Here is a 23553-nt window from a genome sequence, read left to right on the forward strand (position 1 = left end):
TCTTTTGAAATGTCGTGCAAACAGGACACACACTTGTGCACAACATCCTCTCTTATAAAATATGAGGTTTTTTGGGTATTTACCTTACTCTGCGTCCTTGCCGGAAAATACCAAAATACAGCACTCATTAAACTTTATTATTTTATGCATAATAAGTTGTCGGTTCCTCGATTTACACCGGGATATGATGTGAATTACACGTATTATACGTTAAAAATACATAAATATTGATTGGAAAAACAATATCTCTTTGACCGAAAACAACCAAACTCTCTACTACAGGTGCTCTAGAGAAAGGTTTTTCCTTCCTGAAGAATCGGTCCCTGAAGCGGACATAAAAATGCAATTTTTCAATATAAAAAATTCTCGTTTATAACAATTTGACGAAGATACAGCGCTGGCACTATGTGGGCGTAATTGGTGCATTTCGCTCCGGGCGTCGAATACTTAACCTAACACATCGCCCTTGATATTATTTTTGATAAATACCGCTCTACAAAAAAACACAAATCATCATTTTAATGATTACAGTGATATACTGCCTCGGCGTGTGCTAATTTAGACTCTTAGGGCAGTCAATATTAAACTCGCGCCAGGCGCCGTTTGGTTCAGGGCTGGCGATGCAAAGATTCATTCTATTTATTGTCCTTTTTTATTCCAGGAAGCATAAATGTGGAGACAGTTACCATAAACGCGGATCTAGGACCCCGAAAATTTGAAGCGGGGCTTACTTATATGAAAATTGACATAGACCTGCCGGATGTTAAAGAGGAATGCTTAGAACGCTTTGGAAGAATTACCAAGGAAGCAGGTAAAACCAATTTTTCACTGTAAACTTGAACGACTCGGACTCTCCTATTTTTTTTAACCTTTCTACGAACTTACTTCGCTTATTTACTCTAAGTTTAGGAAATAAGTTTAACTGAGTCTTTTTCACCCATGTTATTTTTCAAATTTGTCGACAGATCTTCAGACGCGTTTTGTGGAAAAGGGATTCACTCCTCCCCGTCACAACTACTCCTCTCCTAAGTCAAATTTTGCAATAAACGTACGCACCCATGTTAGAGAAAAAACTTTTTCATGTTCCGTGTGCAACTATGCATGTTATAAAAAGAGCCGCTTAACGGGCCACATGCTGACTCATGGTGGAAAAAAACCTTTTTCGTGTTCCGAGTGCAACTATGCGTGTTGTCAAAAGGGTAATTTAAGGAGCCACATGCTCACTCACAGTGGAGAAAAACCTTTTTCATGTTCCGTGTGCAACTATGCGTGTGGCCAAAAGGGTCAGTTGAAGAGGCACATGCTGAATCACAGTGGAGAAAAACCTTTTTCCTTTTCCGTGTGCAACTATGCATGTTATCGAAAGAGCGACCTAACAAGCCACATGCTGACTCACAGTGTAGAAAAACCATTTTCATGTTCCGTGTGCAACTATGCGTGTCGTCAAAAGAGTCTGCTGAAGAGGCACATGCTGACTCACAGTGGAAAAAAAGCACTTTCATGTTCGGAGTGTGACTATGCATGTAATCGACAGGATAAACTAAAGACGCACATGCTGACTCACAGTGGAGAAAAACCGTTTTCATGTTTGGAGTGCAACTATGCGTGTTATCAAAAGGATCAGCTGAAGAGGCACACGTTGATTCACAATGGAGAAAAACCTTTTTCATGTTCGGAGTGTGACTATGCATGTAATCGACAAAATAAACTAAAGACGCACATGCTGACTCACAGTGGAGAAAAACCTTTTTTATGTTCCGTGTGCAACTATGCGTGTGGTCGAAAGGGTCAGTTAAAGAGCCACATTCTGACTCACAGTGGAGAAAAACCTTTTTCATGTTCCGTGTGCAACTATGCATGTTATCGAAAGAGCGACCTAACGAGCCACATGCTCACTCACAGTGGAGAAAAACCTTTTTCATGTTCCGTGTGCAACTATGCATGTCGTCAAAAGAGTCTGCTGAAGAGGCACATGCTGACTCACAGTGGAAAAAAAGCACTTTCATGTTCGGAGTGTGACTATGCATGTTATCGACAGGATAAACTAAAGACGCACATGCTGACTCACAGTGGAGAAAAACCTTTTTCATGTTCCGTGTGCAACTATGCGTGTTTTCAAAAGGGTAATTTAAGGAGCCACATGCTCACTCACAGTGTAAAAAAACCTTTTTCATGTTCCGTGTGCAACTATGCGTGTGGTCGAAAGGGTCAGTTGAAGAGGCACATGCTGAATCACAGTGGAGAAAAACCTTTTTCATGTTCCGTGTGCAACTATGCATGTAATCAAAAGGGTCTTTTAAAGAGCCACATGCTGACTCACAGTGGAGAAAAACCTTTTTCATGTTCCGTGTGCAACTATGCATGTTATCGAAAGAGCGACCTAACGAGCCACATGCTCACTCACAGTGGAGAAAAACCTTTTTCATGTTCCGTGTGAAACTATGTGTGTTTTCAAAAGGTTAATTTAAAGAGCCATATGCTCACTCACAGTGGAGAAAAACCTTTTTCATGTTCCGTGTTTGACTATGCGTGTTTTCAAAAGGGTAATTTAAAGAGCCACATGCTCACTCGCCGTGGAGAAAAACCGTTTTCATGTTCGGAGTGCAACTAAGCATGTTGTCAAAAGGGTCAGCTGAAGAGGCACATGCTGATTCACAGTGGAGAAAAACCTTTTTCTTGTTCCGTGTGCAAATATGCGTGTTGTAAAAAGGGTCAGCTAAAGAGAAACATGCTGATTCACAGTGGAGAAAAACCTCTTCCATGTTTGGAGTGCGATTATACAAGTTATTACCAGGGTTACCTGAAGGCACACATGCTGACTCACAGTGTAGAAAAACCTTTTTTCATGTTCCCTGTGCAACTATGCGTGCTATCGTTAGGGTCAACTAAAGTTCCACATGCTGACTCACAGTGGAGAAAACTCTTTTTTGTGTTCCGTATGCAACTATGCATGTTATGCCTGTATTTTTGAATAATTGTGCTACCAATCTGGCGTATCCTTTATATTTGCTGTTTAATCAGTTTTTACGAACAGGATGTTTTCCTACTAAATGGAAATCCAGCTTCCTTACGAATATTAAAAAAAGGGGATAAACACGAGGTGATTTATCACAGACCGGTGTGCATTTTAACAACGATTTCTAAAGTTTTTGAAAAATTTCTTCTCAAAAAATTTATTTTCCGATTAAACTACGTCATTTCTCCTAAACAACATGGTTTCTCTACTGGCAAATCTACCCTAACTTGTTAACCTATCAAAACTATATATCTGATTCTATGTCTAGTAAATGTCAAGTTGACTTTATTTATACCGATTTTAGCAAGGCGTTCGATAAAGTCAATCATGAGTTATTAATAAATAATTATTGAATAAACTCCAAAAATTCGGTATAGGAGGTTCACTATATAAGTGTTTTATAGTTACTTGACTAAAAGATTACTGGCTCTTAAAATTGATGGTACATTTTCATACAAATTCACTGCTACGAGTTGTGTTCCCCAGGGGTCACACTTAGGTCCAATCCTGTTTTTATTATTTGTCAATGATGTATTGTATATGTTCAATGATTTTCAAGTGTTAATGTTTGCAGACAACCTGAAATTATTCAATGCAATCTGAAATATTAACGATTGCCATATATTATCAAATAACTTGTCGAGATTAATTATATGGTGTCGTGATAACCGCTTGCAACTTAACATACTATCCCTATTTATACCCATCAGCCTTCCTTTCCGGAATGCTAGGTATCGATAGTCTTGTCAACAGGCGGAAAGCTGCGTTGCTGATGATGGCCTATAACTTGTTGAACGGTCACATCAACAATCCAGAAATTTTGAATAAAATTTTATTTTACGTCCCTGATAACTTCGCAAGAGCGCGTAGACACAACCCATTCATTCTTCCGAGATGTAGGACTAACTTACCATCAGCAATGCCTCTCGGAAGAATGATAGGCCTTCTTAACTCACTAGCCTCTGACATCGACATTTTCCACCTGCGCATCACTAAATTTAAATTGCTAATTAGGCAATTATGATTGTATAATGTATCTTTGTTAATGGATATTTTTATTCTGTAAATATACATGTAAAATATAAATAAATAAATAAACATAAGAAAATGCCAAATTATGAGGTTTCATCGAATAAAGAATCCAATATTTTTTAATTATTCCATTTACAATATGTCGTTAGTATCTGTCTCGGTAATTAATGACTTAGGCATTTGGTTTGACATGAAACATAACTTTATCAAGCATTTTGAAATAATAACCAATAAAGCTTTGAAAATGTTGGGATTTATTTTAAGGGTATCTAGTGATTTCAATAATGTAAATACTGTAAAAACATTATATGTGTCACTAGTAAGGAGTCATGTAGAATACAATTCCACAGTTTGGTCCCCAAATTATGTGGTTCATTCACATGGGATTGAAAGAATCCAAAATAAATTTTTAAGATATATAAATTTTAAAATGGGCATTCCTAGAGAAAACCTAAATTACGATAACGTACGTTGTTCATTAAATTTAATAAAATTATCTGATCGCAGAATTATTTCCGATTTAACCTGTTTGTATAAAATGATGAATTCAGTGTTTTGATACCCCTGATTTATTATATGTTATCTCTTTTCATACTCCAAGCAGGTCGGTTACAAGACAGTACCTACCATATTATTGTAGCAATTCTATATCAACGTCCCAATATCACACTCCTATGCGACGGATTCAACAGCTAGGAAACAAATACTACGATGTAGTTAATATATTTAGTACATCAATATTTCAATGTGTATGCATACCCTATTGAAGTTTTTTTCATCCAGTAGTGGAATATTTTGATAAAGGTATTTAATTTGATTTAACTAACACATAATAATTTTGTCAACTGAAACAGAAAAAAATTTATGTTTTGTGTCTGCATGCTGTGTAGATCAAGTTCATGAATAAGTTCAAGTTCGTGATATTTTGACTCTATAGTTATTTTTCGGCAATTGTTTTAAATAGTCGTCTGCACTATTTTCATGTATAATTTCATAATTTTTTTATATGTATGTATGTAAAAGCCCTAATAGGCGTGAAATAAATAAATAATTGTAAAAATGTTACTGTAAATTCAATATAAAAAGTTTTATAATGTAAAGAACCCGTTAGACAAACTGCTAAAAAGCAGTTTATCGGGACTTTTTACCTTATTTGTAAAGTGTATAATGAATAATAAAAAAATAAATAAATGCCAAATCGTGCGAGCTTTCTTCACCAACGTTCACTCAGAAAGCACGTCAAAAAATTGCTCATAACAAAAGAGTCCGTGAAGTTAATATTTTTTACGTTGATGTGATCCAAACAGGATTATTTCGTGCGCTGTTCACGAGTAGGTGTATTGATTGTCACTATGAATCCGTTTTCTGTGAACATGCATAGATAGTCGTTGAATTGGAGGTGAAATGGAGATATATTTTTAATATTAAGGTCGCCTATAATGATTTGACGTTCAAATTTATTGGAATTGCTCTATTATCAACAGTTCCGATAATTGGAGTGAATTCTAAAAAGAATCTATGTTCAGAAAGTAAGGTGATCAATATATGGCAAAAATACATAAATTATTATTAAGAACAATTCTAAGGCACCTTGTGATACTAAGAACGGGTTGTTTCGGAGAATTTGAAGAATTCGTCAAATTTCAACGTTCATTTTCAAGTTCTGTGAAAGATTTTTTCAAGTTCTGTTTTTATTTCAGTTTTGTAAAGCAACTAACCTACAATTATATTATAACAGAACTTGAACAGGACTTTCACAGAACCCGAAAATGAACGTTGAAATTTGATGAATTGTTCAAATTCTCCGAAACAACCCGTCCTAAGATTTCTTCGCTTGAATACCGTCTTTGATGGAAAAAACGACCCCACTAGATTTATTTATACTATTTACTGAGTGATATTCCGTGTTTGTTTGTATTATATAAGATGTTTAGTTTTTGTTGATCCAACACTCTGATAAAATTTAAAAAATCAAATGAATGATTGAATTAGAAACCGCTCCAATGATTCTCGTTCAAAACCAAGAGATATAATAATCACCCTCAGCTCTAAACTAATGCGAGATTTATTCCTGGCTAAACTTAAAGAACACATTAAAACCAAAGGCCGAATTACTGCTTCATCCATAGGACTACCACATACTCAGATGGGTCACAGTACACCCATCTATATATCCGACCACCTAACTTCAAGAAAAAAATTCCTCCTGGCTCAAACAAAACAACAGGCAAAAATAAAAAAAAACTATAAATTCACATGGACAAAAAATGGTCAGGTGTATGTTCATAAGTCTGAGGACTCTAAAATCCTTAGAATCTCGTATGAATCGGACATTAAAAAAATGTGACTGGAAGTCTACAAAAAAAATCCATTAACTAATCTACTTATCTGTAATAATTCAATGATTTTTATTTATTTTCTTTTCTCAGTCAGCTTTGCTCACATCACAAATCCATCTATAATTATTAATAATCTTACTAAACTAATCAACTTGCTTCAAATATTTATCGTAACTTGCTCCATAATTCCCCTTTATCTGATCATTTTAAATCACTCAAATATTCTTTTCTATATATATTCTATGTTCTATTCTATATTCTATTCTACAATTATTCCAATTCATCCATTTATTTCCACTGTGCTAATTTATCGAATTATTATACCAAACTTAATTTACTTAAATATTTTTAATTTCTCAATTACTTTATGTCGTATGATACATGTGATACATTCAATTGTTTTAAATTATAAAATAATTTCAACTAAATAAACTCCTTATATTTCCATGATAATCCTAATCCTATCATATCATCAAATAAAATTATCTTACTTAAATCAATTACCTCACTCAACTTCTCTTAATAATGCTATTCAAAATTTGGATAGAACTATTCTAATTAATTTCATAATTTCAAACCACTTGATTCCGTCTATCCTAGTGATTGTTTTTATTCTTGCACTTTTTTCACTTTTCTTAATAATTTTAATTTTGCTAATTCTCTTAAATGTGGTATATTTATTATTTTTTTTACATCCCTTGGTAATTATTATACTATTCATTTTAAAAACTCTACTTCTCCAAATAACTAAAGTCTTCTATAATTCTCTTAACTGTCGCATGAACTATAATTATAACAATTGTTTCAACCATTTCCTATGCATTATTATTTTAAATCGTGATATCTGTCTTAACTATTTTGATTATTGTGTCACTTATTTTTCTTATTTTTCGATGAATTTAAATTGTTTCATTTTTATTTTTATACACATCTGTTTTAATTATTTTGATTATCTCAATGTCTCTTACTTTTCGATGAATTTAAATTATACCAATTTTATTTTTATATATACCTGTTTTAATTTTTTCAATTATCTCAATGTCTCTTATTTTTCGTTGAATTTAAATTGTTCCATTTCTATTTTTATAAATATCTGTTTTAATTTTTTCGATTATCTCAATGTCCTTTATTTGTCGATGAACTTTGAACTTTTATTCCATCTTAATTTGTATATAGACATCTCTTTTAACTATTTTGATTATCTCAATGTCTCATATTTTTTGATGAATTTAAATTGTCCCATTTTTATTTTTACAAATATCTGTTTTAACAATTTAGATTATCTATTTTTCTCTAATTTTACAATGAATTTTAAATTGTTCCCTTTTTATCTTTATAAATATCTGTTTTAACTATTTTGATTATCTCAGTGTCTTTTACTTTTCGATGAACTTAAATTGTTCCATTTTTATTTTTATATATATCTGTTTTAACACTCTTCCTATTGTTCTAATTCTGTTAATTCATATAATTCTACTAAGCACTAGAGTAACTAAACATCTGCAAAAACACATCTTAATTATCAATTTCTATGGTTTATAAAAACTGGTACATAAATTAAATTATATTATAATTTTATCAACTAATTATCAATTATTATTAATATTTAATACCATCTTTATTACTATAAATACATTTAGAAACCATGATTTTAATATTTGTAATGCAATTAAATTTGTATAATTTAATAACTTTTAATTTAATTTAATTTGTATAGTTTTATTACTTACTTATTATTTAATTGTATAATCTAATTAACTTATATTTTTATCTGAATTGCATAACTTTATAACTTATAATTAACTTATTTTATAAATCCAATCTGTAAATATCACCCGCCATAACACAGGGACATCCCTAGCATGGCGGATGAATTATCAAAAATATATAAAAATGTTCAACAAGTTCTTATAATAAATAAATAAATATAATTGATCTAGAAATAGCAGAAAATCATCAATGTTTGACATACTTCTGATATTCTGGTGAATAATCTTAAACTATAAGACTTTCAACTGTAATTATTTAATTTCTTGAGATTGACAATAAAATTCGTGTTGCAAGTTATATCTGTGTCATTTTAGATATAGGGAGGTAATCGAATCATAATTATTCATTATTCATTATTTATTATTATTATTTAGATGAAATGCTAAGCAAAGAATATTTCACTACTATACGGTTTTGATCCATTTCCAGAAACAGTGTAACAAACATAATATAATAGTATTTATGAAAACATGCATGTGATAATAATCGAAGTATTCCCAGGTAAGTGAACACAGAAGTATTAGTGAATAAGTACATGGCAGAATCGGTAGCATAATAATAATATAGTGAATAGCGGAAAGTAGCATACCTCGTGAGTATATTTGGTTCCAATGACTGGGTGAGGATAATCACAGGATATAAAAATGGCAATAATAATAACAAAGCCTTCATCTTATATTTGTTATCGGTATAAGTGTATTGTATTTGAGATAGTCATAGGGAAGCCAGCTTGTTTTCATCTGATGAAGAATTGCGCCTGAACCACTCACTCTCCGCAAATAAATCTGTCCTTCTTTGATCCATGCAAATTGATATCTTTTCTCTTTTGCAACTTGGCGAGTTTTATACCAAATCTGGTTCGCCCGAAAAGTTAATTGCTCAGAAACATAGATTGGCAACCGGGAGCCAGCGAGACCGATGTTTAACGTGTTAAGTTTTTCTTCGGTATTGGGATTATTCTTGTCGAAAGATTTCACATCAGCCAGCAGTTAGTTTCTAGCCAGTTTTACGTTGCGATACCAGTTTCATGACGTTATTTGCAAAGGTGCGAGGATCTGTCGATACTCACTGAAGCTGTCCCTATCCACGCAAATTCCTGATTCGTCCTCGCAGTTTCCTTCCAAGCAGCGGCAGCTCGGGTTGCATCTTTTGTAGCTTTTGTAGCTTCCCACAGACAGTTGTCCGGCTTTGCCACCGTCGAATAACAGCGCTGGTCCACGCAGTAGTCCGGGCATGCATCGTAAACTGTCAGCTCCGGGCACTCGAATTTAGGGGCTGCAATCACAATCATAATGTTAATTACTAAGAAAAAGGAGAAGAAGAAGGAGACGGACAAGTAGAGGGATATAAGATAGTACTCACGACATTCCCTGATATCGACGCACACCCCGTCGAGCCTGTAGAAGTTGAGCTTGCAGTAGCAGGTGGGCGGAGGCGGGTTCATGGGGTCGTAGGCCGGGCAGCTGGTGGCGGCTGCAGTACCAATCAGGTCACAGGTCTCGTAGGGACAGGGCCTACCGTACTTGGAGAACTCCTCGTTGACGCCGCACTCTAAAGTAAATAAATTAAAAGTCGTCAAGTAAGAATTTTGCACATTGTTACTGGAAAAATGTTTTGCAGGAGAAGCAGATGAATATCAAGGTGTCCTGAACGTAGCGTTAAAAAATAATAAAAAAATAAGTCATTTAGGTTATCTTACCACAATCCTGAGGCTTCACGCAGATCCCCTTGGCATTCCTGTAATATCCCTCTGCACAGATACAGCCGGAGCCACAGCTCGGCCTGCAGGCGATGTTGGTAAGACCAAGTGTGGCACAACTTTTCACGCAGGAGTTGTTGCCACACTCGGTCCACACCTCGTGAGGACCCTTGCACGTTTCGGGGTCTGGAAACAAGTATTAAAATCTCGTCCAGTCATTCAGGTAATCTTTCCACAATCCTGAGGCGTCACGCAGATTCCCTTGGCATTCCTGAAATAGTCTTCCACACAGATCTGACACTGCCTGAAGCACAGCTCGGCCTGCAGACGATGTTGGTAAGACCTGTAGTAGTTTTTATATTAACATTGTCTTCATAATGTTTGCAAGTTGATTATCAGTCAGTTCTGGAAGCCATGCGCAGACTATACTAGATTCTATGTTCTTGTTTCATTTGGTAGGGCATTATACGAGTATACTATATAATGCAAGGCTGATGTAAGCGTGATGAGTAAGATTAAGAAAGGGACGCTTAGATGGTTTGGGGATGTAGAGCGAATGAGCGAAGAAAGGAGTGTAATGAGAATATATGACAAAAATGTGAATGGTGAGGCTAACGGGGAAGCCCGAGGAAGATATGGCACGATCAAGTGAATCAGATACTTGAGTCGAGTCATATAGAGTCAGAATAATAGAAGAGTATGTATGAGACAATGTATGAATGTGAATGAGGCTAGGAGTGTGTGTCAAGACCGAGTTATTTGGCGGTCCGTCCTCTCTGTCTACCCCTGCGGGGAAACGGCGTGATGGTTAGTTAGTTATTCAGTTCGCTAGTTTAGTTTCGCAACATAAAATTTAATATTTCTCTCTCCTAAAAATGTATATAAATTTGAAATAACCGTGCATAATTTGGCTTACTGCCCTGGTTGAGTATTTATATTGCGCAGTGGGATATACAGATATGTTTTTTATAAAAATTATTTATGATCCGACCAATAGATCAAGCTGCCAAGTCCTCCATCATTGCACAAGCAAGATGTTTCACTATAATGATGGTAGTAGCAGACATTTAACGCGACTAGCCATGAACTCTTGCGATGGTAGCACTCAAAGATATTAGAAGAACGAGATATGCTATGTTGGCCGCCGGACCGTAGGCGGAGTACTACCTAAGTAGGGTATTTTGAACGGTATCGGGACGTGTACGCACAGAAATCTGTTCTATGTATTAGTGCGGATACCTTAGCGTAAGCGAAGGTGTGCAGTAGTATTGGTAAACAAAACCGGCGACACTGGGCAAAACAATTCCACACAGTATGAACTGCTCATAGCACATCTCGTTCTTCTAATATCTTTGGTAGCACTGGACTTCCAGCAGGATCCCATTTACAAGCGATGGAACCAATTCCTGATGTCATTGATGTATTTTCTTTATTATTATTATTATTATGTACATATATAATTTATTGATGTTCTATGCATTATGAGGAACAAGCAGGATTGCACCTCCCTCCCCGAGATCTGGAGTAAACATGTCAAAATAAAAACATGGGTTTAATTGTCTTTGTTTCAAAATTTTGTTTTATCGATCTTACCACTGCTAGAAGAATCGCATTCCTCTTCATTTGCGTCACCAACTATATTGGCCGAAACAACATTGATGAAAAGGCTAACAACCAATATTGATACAACTGGCTTCATGTTAGTTTGATGTTTCTGTAAAAAAATCATATATTATTTTATAGATGTATAATAATATTCCAAGGTACATCAAACAACTGAACTTTACATATATCTCAACAATAATGGCCGTTTTACACAATGTTTTTTATCATATTTATTTCCATATAATAAGGAAACCATATCGGGAGATATGAATTGGTTCACACGAATATATTTGTTTTACACAATCATTATTTTTATACTAAAGAATGTAGCAGTCTCGCCCGTTAAAGTACCTACCGGACTGACATTCAGCATTCTCAAGTTGCCGTCTTGTTTGGCGTTCGAGTCTGAAGTGTGCATCGTTTGGATTTGGTTCGTCAGTTGTGGCGTGAGTGGTTCATTTATGGTTGTGGCTCGAGTCCCGGAGGCACGAGACGTTCTGAAATACTTGCTGACCTTGGCGGACCCTGAATTTACGTAAGAGGCCCATTAAATTGAGATTGATATATTTTTAGTTTCTTAGGGATTACACTGATAGTTTATAAATTTGTTCAGAATTATCTAATTCTGAGCTGGCGCCCATTTATTTCTTATAGCATCATTTATTCTTTGTAAAAATTTTCAACTGACATGACTTGCATTTTAACTATCGAGAATTTCTATCTCGACACGCTTTGAGATATAACCTTTATATTGAGTCTCTTGTTTCTTTTATTATTACCTAGAGCTATGTGTTTAGAAACCGCATTTTATAAAATAAATCTTATATTTGCTATAAGAGTTTTATTTCTGGTGCAAGCATTTAATCTTCCCACATATATCTTGAGTTCCTTTAGAGAAGTATTAAATACAGGTAAGATTAATTGTTACAAGCAGATCGGAGTCAATCAATATCAATTGTCAATTTTTATCATTGATGCGATTGACAAATTGCTCATTGAGCGTTGGCGTCGGTTGGCGTAGTCAAATGAAGCGATTGAATTTTGGAACTTCCTATTGACGGGAGAATGATTTGTATCTTGATTGTGAGTATAGACATGCGCCACAGACGATTGACAAAGGTTAGTTCAATTGCTCCTTCTATCGAGCCCTTCGTAATTCAGTTTCAATTGTTAGTTTTCAAATGGTTTTGAATTTCAGTGCTTCGTGTTTTAACCCTTGTTATATTAATTTCAAATAAATAAGTAGATAAAGTTATGATACCGTTTAATATTATTAGGGACAATAGAATTTCATTTTGTTTTTAGCATGTCGTGGAAAACATCCAAAAGCATTTTTGGGATTTTCAAAAAAACAAAAACTCGTACAACAGGTCAAAAGTTTACTACTACTCACATTTTGAGAAAATCAACAACTTTATCGAGTTTTTAACTATTTTAAAAATATAAAACTTTTTTACTAAAAGGTGCATGTAATTTTTTTTTTAAATCACAGAATATATTGTATTAACCCTTTCGTCCCGGAAAGAAAAAAATCACATTGGATCCGAAGCGGGGTCACTCAGTCCCCCAATTTGTTTTGCTTATTAAAAGGTGTTAATGACATAATTCGATAAAATTTGTTTTGGTTATAATTAGAGGGAAGTATATATTACATATTTCAGTAGTCATTATCAAAATCGTTTCATAAATAAAGTCATAATTAATGTTCTAATGAATTTAGACCATAACGCATTTGTTTTCAAAGAAAACAGAGAAGGCGGGTACGTAGCAAGCATCGCGCCTCGTTTCCGAATCTCGACTGCCGATTGGCGATTAAGCGTCGACGTGGGTGGCTAGTTTCTTGCATAGGATGGTCTGTAAATGATGAATTTATTTTTTTATTATATATTTTTTAAACAAATCTACCACTACTAAACTGGTTACGGATGTTATTGCGAATATTATAGCATATTTAGATATTAATGAAGGTATTAAATTCTTTATTCTCCTAATTTATGATTTGATATATTATATTTACATTTAGGATCAAATCGTAGTGTTTACCTTACGATAAATGATGGGTTCGTTTGAAGGTATATTACGGGCGTAAAATTGATAGTTAAAAAAATATATATATACATATTTATATATTCAGTTAAAAGTTTTTCATTTTAGGACACTTATATTTTTAACGGTGAACGGTTTTGAACCGCAGATGACATCAAATCAACGCGATCATCTGGGAACGCGTCCTTCTGTCAAGGTTCGAAATAAAACGGATTAAAACAGTGAAAAAACAAGGTATTTTAAAACTGTTATAGTTATATTTTATTGTAACCTCAGAAATACCTGTTTTTGATGTTTTTTCTGTGAATATCCCACAAGAGTCCCAACTGCTCCTAACCATGAATGTGATTTGTTCCGCGGCACACCAAATAAAAATGCCTTAAAAAAGTAAATGTACTTTATTGATATGAATAAAGGAAATCATAATCTATATCTAATCATTTCATGAAATAAATATGAATCTCGAACCAAATTTACAACTTATGTAAAGATGCCATAATAAGCTGCGAAAATATGCAGTTAGATACCGAGATGGAAATTCCGACCCTTATTTCATTAATAAAATCAAACGACTAAATTGCAAAATTTAATATCTAACTAATCACGCCGTTTCCCCGCAGGGGTAGGCAGAGGACGAATCGCCAAAAAAACTCGGTCTTGGTACACACTTCTTGCCTCATTCACATTCATACATCGTCTCATACATACTCTTCTATTATTTTGACTCTTGACATGTCCCGACTCGAGTATCTGATTCACTTGGTCATACCATGTCTTCCTCGAGCGTCCCCGACTTCTGGTACCATTCGCATTTGCATCATATATCCTCCTTACACTTCGATCTTCACTCATTCGCTCTACATGCCCAAACCATCTAAGCGTCCCTTTCTTAATCTTACTCATTACGCTTACATCAGCCTTGCACTCTTTACGGATCTCCACATTCCTCATTCAAATTTAATATCGTATAGAATAAATGTTTTACACCCCTTTAAGAGTATTTAAAAAACACCATTGCCAAAGTTTAAAATGTACTTACCAGTCTGAAGATGTAACAGAGAGAAACTGGTTCGGTCTCACAGATTATAATTATTTACGATAAAGTTAGGAATCATAAACTAAAACACAATTATTGCTAACACACGTTTGCGATAAACTTTTTAAAACCATACTGTACTTTTTTCAAACTCCTTGTTTACACTTTCCTTCAAAATTTGTATATAAAATAAATGTCTTTGTCTGGTCCATGTGTTTTTCATGTGAGAAATAGAGACAGATATAATTTTAATCTTGTTCATAAAATTTGTGACACACACCGGATGTATTCCAGACAGGCCGACATCTTGGCCCGGCAAAAGAACATCTTAGTATAGCAAAAGGACATACGAAATATGCAGTGTAAGCGACCGGAATTTAGCCCTTTCTGTATAACTTCGAAATTAGTAGCTACAGTTAGTATTGTCCATTTATGCCGACGCCCATATTTCAACTAGTGGTCAATCATTTAAGTAATGCAAAAAGGTAAAAAGTAATGGTAGGAAAGCAAACGTGACTCAAATATTACGACACCGCCCTTTCTATTAAAATGCAACTTTTACGGTCGAGTTCGTATCTCGCGGGATCTCGCCACCTGCATAGCTCGGCGAATATTTTTAATGGAAGGGATACGAACGGGGCAACTACAGCAATGTTACTGAGCTGAAGTGAGACGGGAGGGGGAGTAAATTTCCAGAATTTGTTGTAAATTATTTAATATCTAAAGAAATATAAATGCGATATGTTTTTTTCAAATGTAGATCGATAACTGAATAGTTTTTCTAGGATTACCTAAATTAAAAAGTATGTGGTGTAAAAAACAACTGAGATAAAACATAAAACACTCTTTTGTGTACCAGTGTTCCCCCTGTTCGGTGCGCGAGTGTTAAGCTAGAGAAATGCCACCAAATATATATGTTGATTTTTGCGGATATCAATTTTATTTCTGTAGTTGTAATAAATATGCGAATTGTGCAGAAAAGTAAAAATACATATTTTTTGTCATTTGACAAAAGTAATATTGAACTATGGCGTACCTAAGAATGCGGTGCTTAGACCAGTTTTATTCAATTTAAGAAAAAAACATAAATTACATGTACAATACATGTTATTAAAACACTATCTAATAGGTTTTAAATCATATATATAAATAGAAAAACTAATTTGTGTTAATTTGGCTGCTTTTTTTTTTAAATTTTATTGCTATTTATTGTTTAGTTCTTTGGTTGAAATTAGAATTACGAAAATTTTTAATTTCATTTTTATTGGTGGTATTAAGTACCATTAACCCTTATTAGTATGCCAAGACATCCACCGTGGATTTCCTAGAAGTTCACCGCACTTGCCTTGATGTTACGGTATTTTAAGCCTTATAATACTTCTATCATACTATTTTATTAACTTTGCAATGAAATTATGTATATGAACATTCTGTCGTTTATCATTTTGTCACTTGCAAATACATTATCATAATTTGTGATTTTCAAAGTTAGATTACAGTATTTATTTACGGGAAAACCTCAAATGATTTATGTTTATGGTAAAGAACGCTTAATTAGCTGGAAATATATTAAAACTCAATAACATTTTCGCACGTCTTATTTAACTATATTTTATAATAAGAAAAACTTCTCTCTGATTATATAATGTCTTATACTTCTCTATTATTACTCCTCATTACTCCTCATTACTCCTCATTACTCCTTATTACTCCTCTGATTATATCTGATTATTATATGATTACATTACTAAATAGGATAGATAATAACATTTAAACACATTATCTGGTAAGACGTAATAATTTACAAAAAAACATCATTTTGCAAAACATGTAAGTTATTACGAAAATTGTGTCAGCCGCTGTACGGCGGCTGATTGGCATTTTACCTCTGCCATTCCAAGGTTTAAAGTAAATAAAAGTACACCTAATCTGGCCTATAAATTTGATATGGTTCTATTAAAAACTTACCCAAAGAATGTATAATTATGGATGTATCAATTAACACGACTGCGGCTAATGGAAACACAATCACAATACAAAACATGTGTTTCTGGAAACAAATAGAAAATGAATGGGTAAATATTTGTATACTATTTGTATAGACATCTCACAACTAGGTACTTAGTGTTGTAACAGACAATGACTTATTTAAAAAATATATGTAGGTATTTAATAGGAATAAATCAATCTGTGAATAACAAAGTTTTTAATTTTTACAATAATACATCTATTTTCAATTTTTTTAAGTAGTGGCGCAATTTCTCGGGCCGGTTTTGTTTGGTTTTACTGTGGATTGTGCCATCCTTCCCAGACATTGGCTTTAACTGCGGTGAACATTTAAAATATCCTTTAAAGATTTTCTCCGTGAGTGAAATATAATTTTCAATATTAAAGTTAAATTTAATATTGAAAATTATATATGAAATATTTAAATATTGAAGACAATATTAGTGATTTCTAAACGAAAATCTGAAACAGAAAAATCAGAAAAGGAAACAATCTAAATGAAAAAATAATTCACAAGTATAATTGTATGTTTCCTAAATATGCTTAAATAAAAAAGGGTTTTATAAAACAAAGTAAGTTTTCACTTGAAACTAGTGTTCAAACTTTTGCATGTGTCTCTGTTTATGTAAAAAGCACAGAAGTAATTTAAGGATAAAAGCACAGAAGTAATTTAGTAATTTAGGGATTGGAGATACGAAAAAGCGATGGGGTCAATCTAAGTCGTTATTGCATTTTACCATTTCCTTCAATTATAGGAAATGGTAAAAATTAAAAATTTAAAAATTAAAAGAAAAATAACAAAAACTCTGTGATGAAATTCTCTCTGATGACTTCTGACTTGGTTCTTGGCAAGGAACCGTACATTGGATATTATGATGTTATTGGACTTGGTTAATGTCCAGAAAATTGGAACACGGATAGTACACACTAAAACTATTTGTATCAATTTCAGGAGTAGGGAACCTGCGGCCCGCTAGGCTTCTTGGATAGATATTAATGAGATATTATTGCAAAACCCAGAAAAGGTATAACACATCGTACAGGTTCTTACTTATGCAGTGACGTAACTAGAAAGCAGTTCAGACACAAACAAATAAGTGATTATGAGTGTAATGCCAAGGTAATTTTATATGGAATGGGGTCATATCTACAGATAACATCACAGTTGTGAATTCATCTGCAGACGCATTTAAGAAGGAAACCACTGTCTTGTTTTTTTTTTTGAAATGCTGTTTTGGCCATGTGCTGTAAAAATCGGAGAAAACCACATTCACGTGTTCGGTGTAGTTTTAATCAAAGCTGTGGACTAAAAGATTCAATCTTACGTAGAAAGCAGTTTTCTCTTTCGAACGATGTCTTAAAATTCCAATTGTGGATTAATCTGCTTACGCATTTCGAAGGAAACCGTTCGCATGTTTGGAGTGGAATTTACATTATAGTTTCACACCATATGCTGCAAAATAACGATTATTTAAGATCGTCGACTCTTATGCCGATTTATTTTAATTATAAACCAGTTTTGTGTTCTGAACGCAACTTATATTTCGATTTGCCAAGTCATTAATTTCTAGTAGTAGACTCATTTGTGAACGTGACATTTAGTCACGAATTTTCCGTTTTTTATTCGAAAAGCTAGGTGTTACATACAATAAAAAAACAGTACTTGGCAAAATGAGGTTATAATAAAATATCGGGGATTCCCTGTCTGTTCTCAAGGTAACAAAACTTTCCTGCTGTTTTTCTGTTACTGTTACTTCCTGCACAACATTCCTAACTACAACGTGATGAAACACGATTTAAATTTGCATATGTGAATTCTTGACTTCTATTATTATATTACTTCTGTGCTAGGACTACCAGGAGGTTTGCTTAGTGGTGTCTGCCTCACTCCCGGAAACCAAACTCATTCCAAGTAAAGACTTGATAAATTCTCTCAGTTTGCAGGTGAACAGGGCTCTGGAACTCTAGACGCAATGGAGAATTCTATTCTAGAGAGAGTCACTATCAAGGTCGAACCAGGGATACAAGAAAAGGACGGAGGAGGATTATTGCATGCAGATATAGGAATGAATCACACAGATGTTAAAAGGGAATTCTCGGAGCATTCTGAAAGAATTCACCAAACGACGGCGGGTAAAACCTATTTTCCTAGATGTGTTTTTTTGATCATGAACTCACGTTACCCGTTTTTATCGAAAACGTTATTGTAGCTTTAAAATATTAGCGTATTTGGTGTACACAGTCACAACATGTAGGGGGAGTCCGGGAGAGTTTAGCAGGGGGGAGACAATAGCCACTGCTCAAATAATCTGTGTGAGACTACGTATTGCGACGTTGCCTTGCTTCTTAAATGCCGCGCGCCCCCCCCGTCCCTCTAACGCACTGTCATTCCTTTCGTCAGTGTGGTTTAAAATTGCGAAGTGATAACGTGTTTTCGTGTCCGGTAAGTGATTTATTTCAATTTCAGATATATCATCGGTGTTGTCTTATATTAATTGATTTAAAAAAGTTATCTATTTAAATGGCAAGTGTATTTATCCTAGTAACACCTACAGTAGATAGCTTTTACGGATGTGGCATAGTTTTTATAAAAAATAAATAATAAACCGATTGGCGTGGGGTGGGAGACATTAGCCACGCGTTGGAAGGAGACTTTACCCAGGGTAATCTCTCCCGACACCCCCAGGGTAATCTCTCCCGACACTTCAGGTACACTATAATGTTTTTTTTTTCAGATAAATAAACACCGAAAATGCCCTTCAAGTATAAAAAAAAGATTCAACAAGGAACAGAAGTAAATTAGAAATATCAGTAATAAAAAATGCTTTAGATGACATCGTTAAAGGAAAATCCATTAGAGGTGCTGCTTTGGAATATGGAATTGATCGAAACACATTACGGAATTATCTAAGGGACAGGAACAAATTAACTAAAATAAGTGAAAAAGGAAGCCAGTATAAAACATCTCAAATATTTACAATAGAAGAAGAAAACGCACTTGTTAACTATCTTCTAACTTGTAGCAAAATGAATTATGGCTTGACCAAAAAGGCGGCTATGAAACTAGCATGTGAGTATGCAAAAATTAATTCCAAAAACGTTCCTCAGTCTTGGACCACAAATGACTGCACTGGAAAAGATTGGTTCAGAGGATTTATGCAAAGACATCCTGAACTTAGTTTGAGAACTCCCGAAGCAACCAGTTTGTCCAGATCAACGAGCTTTAACAGAAAAAACCTTACTGATTTCTTCAAAAATCTCGAATACGTTAGGGAGGAATACTAATTTGAAGCTCACAACATCTACAATTGTGATGAAACAGGGTGTACGACCGTACAAGTGTGTCCCAAAGTAATAGCTAGCAAGCATGTGCGTCAAGTAGGACAAGTTACTTCAGCTGAGCGTGGCACTCTTGTGACCGTTTGTTTCGCCGTCAACGCTCTGGGAAATGTTATTCCACCGTTTTTCGTTTTCCCAAGGGTTAAATATAACGAAACTTTTATAAATGGTGGTCCTCCAGGCTCACGGGGCGACTCCTATCCAAGTGGATGGATGACAACCAAAAGTTTCATGAAATATATGCAGCATTTTGTGAAATATTCAAACGCATCTCTTCAAAACCGAGTCTTGCTTATCCTCGACAACCACGAGAGTCATGTCAATATTGAAGTCGTCCAATATGCAAAATTAAATGGAGTAGTCATGTTGACTTTACCACCCCACTGTAGCAATAAGTTACAGCCTTTAGATGTTGCCATATATTCATCTTTCAAGGCAAGATATAACACAGCCATGAATAACTGGATGCTAAGTAACCCAGGGAGAACAGTTACAATTTATAATATACCCAGCTTTGTAAGCACCATTATGTCGCAGGCTTTCAGCCAATCTAATATTTTAAGTGGATTTCGTAAAACCGGAATACATCCCTACAACCCAAATATCTTTACAGATGAAGATTTCTTATGCTCAGCAGTAACAGATAAAGAAATGACTGGTGAACTTCAGGATCTGGAAGCTCCTTCGGCTGATTCATCATTAATAGCTCCCCAACTAGACCCAGATGTCACCATGATCGAATCAGCTTCAACATCAACTGTACAACGTCAGTCAGAGCCTTCGACGATTGCTGATGCAGATGTATTCGATATTGCAGAACAATCAGCAGAGATGGCTTCAACGTCTCAACTTCTGGATATTACAACTGTACATTCCGATTCACCAAAAACAAACACTGTTTTCCCTGAAATTATTAGACCTTTTCCTAAATCTGCTCCTAGAAAAAATATTCGTCGTGGTAGACAGCCCGGAAAAACAAAAATATTGACTAAAACACCAGAAAAACAAGACTTAATTAATAATCATGAACTGAAAAATAAGAAAATGAAAGTAACTAAAACAAACCAAAGAGGTAAAGCAAAAAAGAAAACATTTACAAGACAAATTTTCCAGTCAAGTGACAGTGAGACCGACTTAGAAGATCCCAGATATGACGATAGCTCAGATGACCCATGCGACGAAAATAATTGGTTTTGTTTCGTATGTGGAACGGACGAAAAGATAGCCATGCGACTGTGTGCCATTTGTGGCAAATATGTCCATGAGATGTGTGTCGGACTAACTAAGGATGACAAGGAAAAGTTTATTTGCCATCGTTGTTCTAATTAAGAAAAGGGAAATTGATCAAGTTTATAATAATTTAAATAATAAATGTTGATTCTCTTACACGTAGTTATAAGGTTTTGAATATTTGTTATAAGGTTTTGAATACTTATTGGGGTCATAATAATTATGTCACAACTCAAAATATTTGTGATATCATTAATTTGTGGCTATTGTCAAATTAAAATTATTAAAATACTCAAAGTTCCTCATTTTCACATTGTATTATGTAATACCAAGTGCCTTATCTTAAAAATTACATTTTTTTAAATAAAATAACAGTTTTTTTATTTATTATTTTACCTACTTCTAAGTCCGGGTAATGTCTCCCTACTTGGAGGGTAATTTCTCCCACCCAGGCGGGAGAAATTAGCCAAAATCAATTTTGTGTGAATTCGTTAATAACTGATAAATTATTTAATGTTATACCAAACGTTCTTCAGAGAAAATATAGCTAAATAGTGCAGCTTAAGATACAATTCATAAAAAGTAGCAATATGTAGTTATAGAAAAAAAGTAAAATAAAATAGTTGAGGGCGGGTACACTCTCCCGGACTCCCCCTATCCATTTATTTTAGTAGATTAAATATTTTACAAAGCTCTTTCTAACAAGCTACTTGCAGTAGCATACCGGTTACAAATTCTTATCGTATTAAATTAATATTATCTATGTCTGCATTAATTAAAAAAAATATTGTTTCTCTTCTAGGAGCAGCAAAGCCAATTTATGATATAAATTCAGTTCAACAAAAAAGCAAAGCACAAGGGACAAAAAATTCAAAATCTTTCCCATGCACGGAATGTGATCGAAAACTTACTTCCAAGTCAAACTTAATAACGCACATGCGTACACATACTAAAGAAAAACCATTTTCATGTCCTTACTGTAGGTATGCGTGTTCACAGAAGACAAGCTTAATAACACACATGCGTACTCATACTAAAGAGAAACCATTTTCATGTTCTTTCTGTGATTATTCGTGTCCAGGGAAGTCAAACTTAATAACACATATTCGAACTCATACAAAAGAAAAACCATTTTCATGTTCTTATTGTAGCTATGTATGTTCACAGAAGTCAAGCTTAATAACACACAATATGTCTACTCATACTAAAGAAAAACCATTTTCATGTTCGTACTGCCCTTATGCTTTTTCACAGAAGTCAAACTTAATAAAACACATGCGTACTCATACTAAGAAAAAATCATTAGTGACTGACCGAAAGTAAATTTTCAGCCGATACTGAATTTCAGTATCATAGAGTTAAGTCTTCTCTTCTAGTGTCGACCCAAACTAAAATCAAAACTTGAACCAATAACAGTCAATACATTATGTGCTCATATTAAAGAAAAAACATTTGCATGTACTCACTGTTTTCTTATTATTATTTTATGTGTTGCCATTTAAGTTAAGTCTGTATATGATTACGACTTAAATGGTAATAAAAGTTATTAAAATATTGTAAAAACATATTATTAAAGAATGCGTACAAAAATAACGGCACATGTTAAAACAATAAAACTAAGTTGAACAATAATATTAATGACGAGTTTTGATTTCTTCGTAGGCGGCCCTCCTTTTTAAAAGCCTGTGCACTCCTGCGTTACTGCGGTTTTCGAACCACCTTGAACGTCGTTGAAACCAAACGTGATGGAGTAATTAAAATTCAAAGACTATAATTTATTAATTTATTTACTAGATACGTCATATAAATAATTTAAATACGTATTTTACTGTGCCTGTCTCATAAGTGTGTCGAGACTGAATGAATTCTTCAATAATAGGTATGCTTAATTTCGATGCGTACATTTTTTGATAATTTTGAAGCAAATAATTTGATCAGTTGGTATTTGTAGCAATAATGGGACCAAATAACTATGTTACGACCTTTGTTAGTGATCCTAGTTGTTAAATTTATTTTGATGTATCCATCATCTATTAAGTGCAGAAATCATTAAGGAAGCAGGGAAACAGTGTAGGATCAATGACATTTCCTTGAGGAATTCCGAAGGTGGTTGGGAGATTAGTGATTAATGTTTTCACGGCGTTTCAGGATAATTCATCTATTATAGGATGACAGAAAGCGTAGTACACTTTTTGATGTCGTTTGTGTTGAGGATATTACGGATTATATGTACCTGGCGATTTTCTTTGTAATTTCAATGTTTATTTTTACTACCATTTATTCACTTGCTTAGTGACAGGCAAAAATCAATTAGATTTGTTCCAAAAATCAAGGTAATGGTTTGAGTTGACCACTCTAGGTACGTATTCTGGAAAAATATGAATTTATTTATTATTGTACATTTATGTCATTGGACAATTTTTTTTTAAAGAAA

The 23553-nt window shown here is 34.1% G+C and overlaps 3 protein-coding genes and 1 long non-coding RNA gene across 5 annotated transcripts in view; 2 read left to right on the forward strand and 2 right to left on the reverse strand.

Moving 5' to 3' along the window:
* Positions 1–23553, forward strand: part of LOC149415985 (uncharacterized) — a 498120-nt gene that overhangs the window by 14293 nt on the left and 460274 nt on the right. The window lies entirely within an intron of this gene.
* LOC149415986 (uncharacterized) lies at positions 8829–9703 on the reverse strand. The gene is made up of 2 exons (XM_089642125.1): positions 9520–9703; positions 8829–9432 (listed from the first exon to the last, which is right to left on the reverse strand). The coding sequence occupies exons 1-2, from the start codon at positions 9599–9601 to the stop codon at positions 9191–9193; spliced, it is 324 nt and encodes a 107-aa protein (XP_089498251.1). The 5' UTR covers positions 9602–9703; the 3' UTR covers positions 8829–9190.
* LOC149415987 (chymotrypsin inhibitor-like) lies at positions 9843–16577 on the reverse strand. The gene is made up of 3 exons (XM_089642024.1): positions 16512–16577; positions 11450–11570; positions 9843–10042 (listed from the first exon to the last, which is right to left on the reverse strand). Exons 2-3 carry the CDS (start codon positions 11553–11555, stop codon positions 9843–9845), a joined length of 306 nt encoding a protein of 101 aa, XP_089498150.1. The 5' UTR covers positions 11556–11570; positions 16512–16577.
* LOC149415988 (uncharacterized) lies at positions 11859–22539 on the forward strand. Of its 2 annotated transcripts, none has more exons than XR_016303621.1 (3): positions 11859–11996; positions 18488–18683; positions 21922–22539. It is a non-coding gene; the product is annotated as an uncharacterized LOC149415988 (long non-coding RNA). The 2 variants fall into 2 exon arrangements; XR_016303622.1 differs by having other exon boundaries at positions 18495–18683.

This window comes from Hesperophylax consimilis, chromosome 17 (genome assembly GCF_061612785.1).
Source record: "Hesperophylax consimilis isolate HC1 chromosome 17, BYU_Hcon_1.0, whole genome shotgun sequence".
Classification (NCBI taxonomy): domain Eukaryota; kingdom Metazoa; phylum Arthropoda; class Insecta; order Trichoptera; family Limnephilidae; genus Hesperophylax; species Hesperophylax consimilis.

Bases quoted from the DNA above. Each gene is read 5' to 3' on its own strand.
- LOC149415986 (XM_089642125.1), bottom strand. From the start codon at position 9,601: ATGAACCCGCCTCCGCCCACCTGCTACTGCAAGCTCAACTTCTACAGG. The intron at 9,433-9,519 runs GTGAGTACTATC...TTGTGATTGCAG, and splicing joins CGTCGATATCAGGGAATGTC to CCCCTAAATTCGAGTGCCCG.
- LOC149415987 (XM_089642024.1), bottom strand. From the start codon at position 11,555: ATGAAGCCAGTTGTATCAATATTGGTTGTTAGCCTTTTCATCAATGTT. The intron at 10,043-11,449 runs GTAAGATCGATA...ACTTGTTTCCAG, and splicing joins ATGCGATTCTTCTAGCAGTG to ACCCCGAAACGTGCAAGGGT.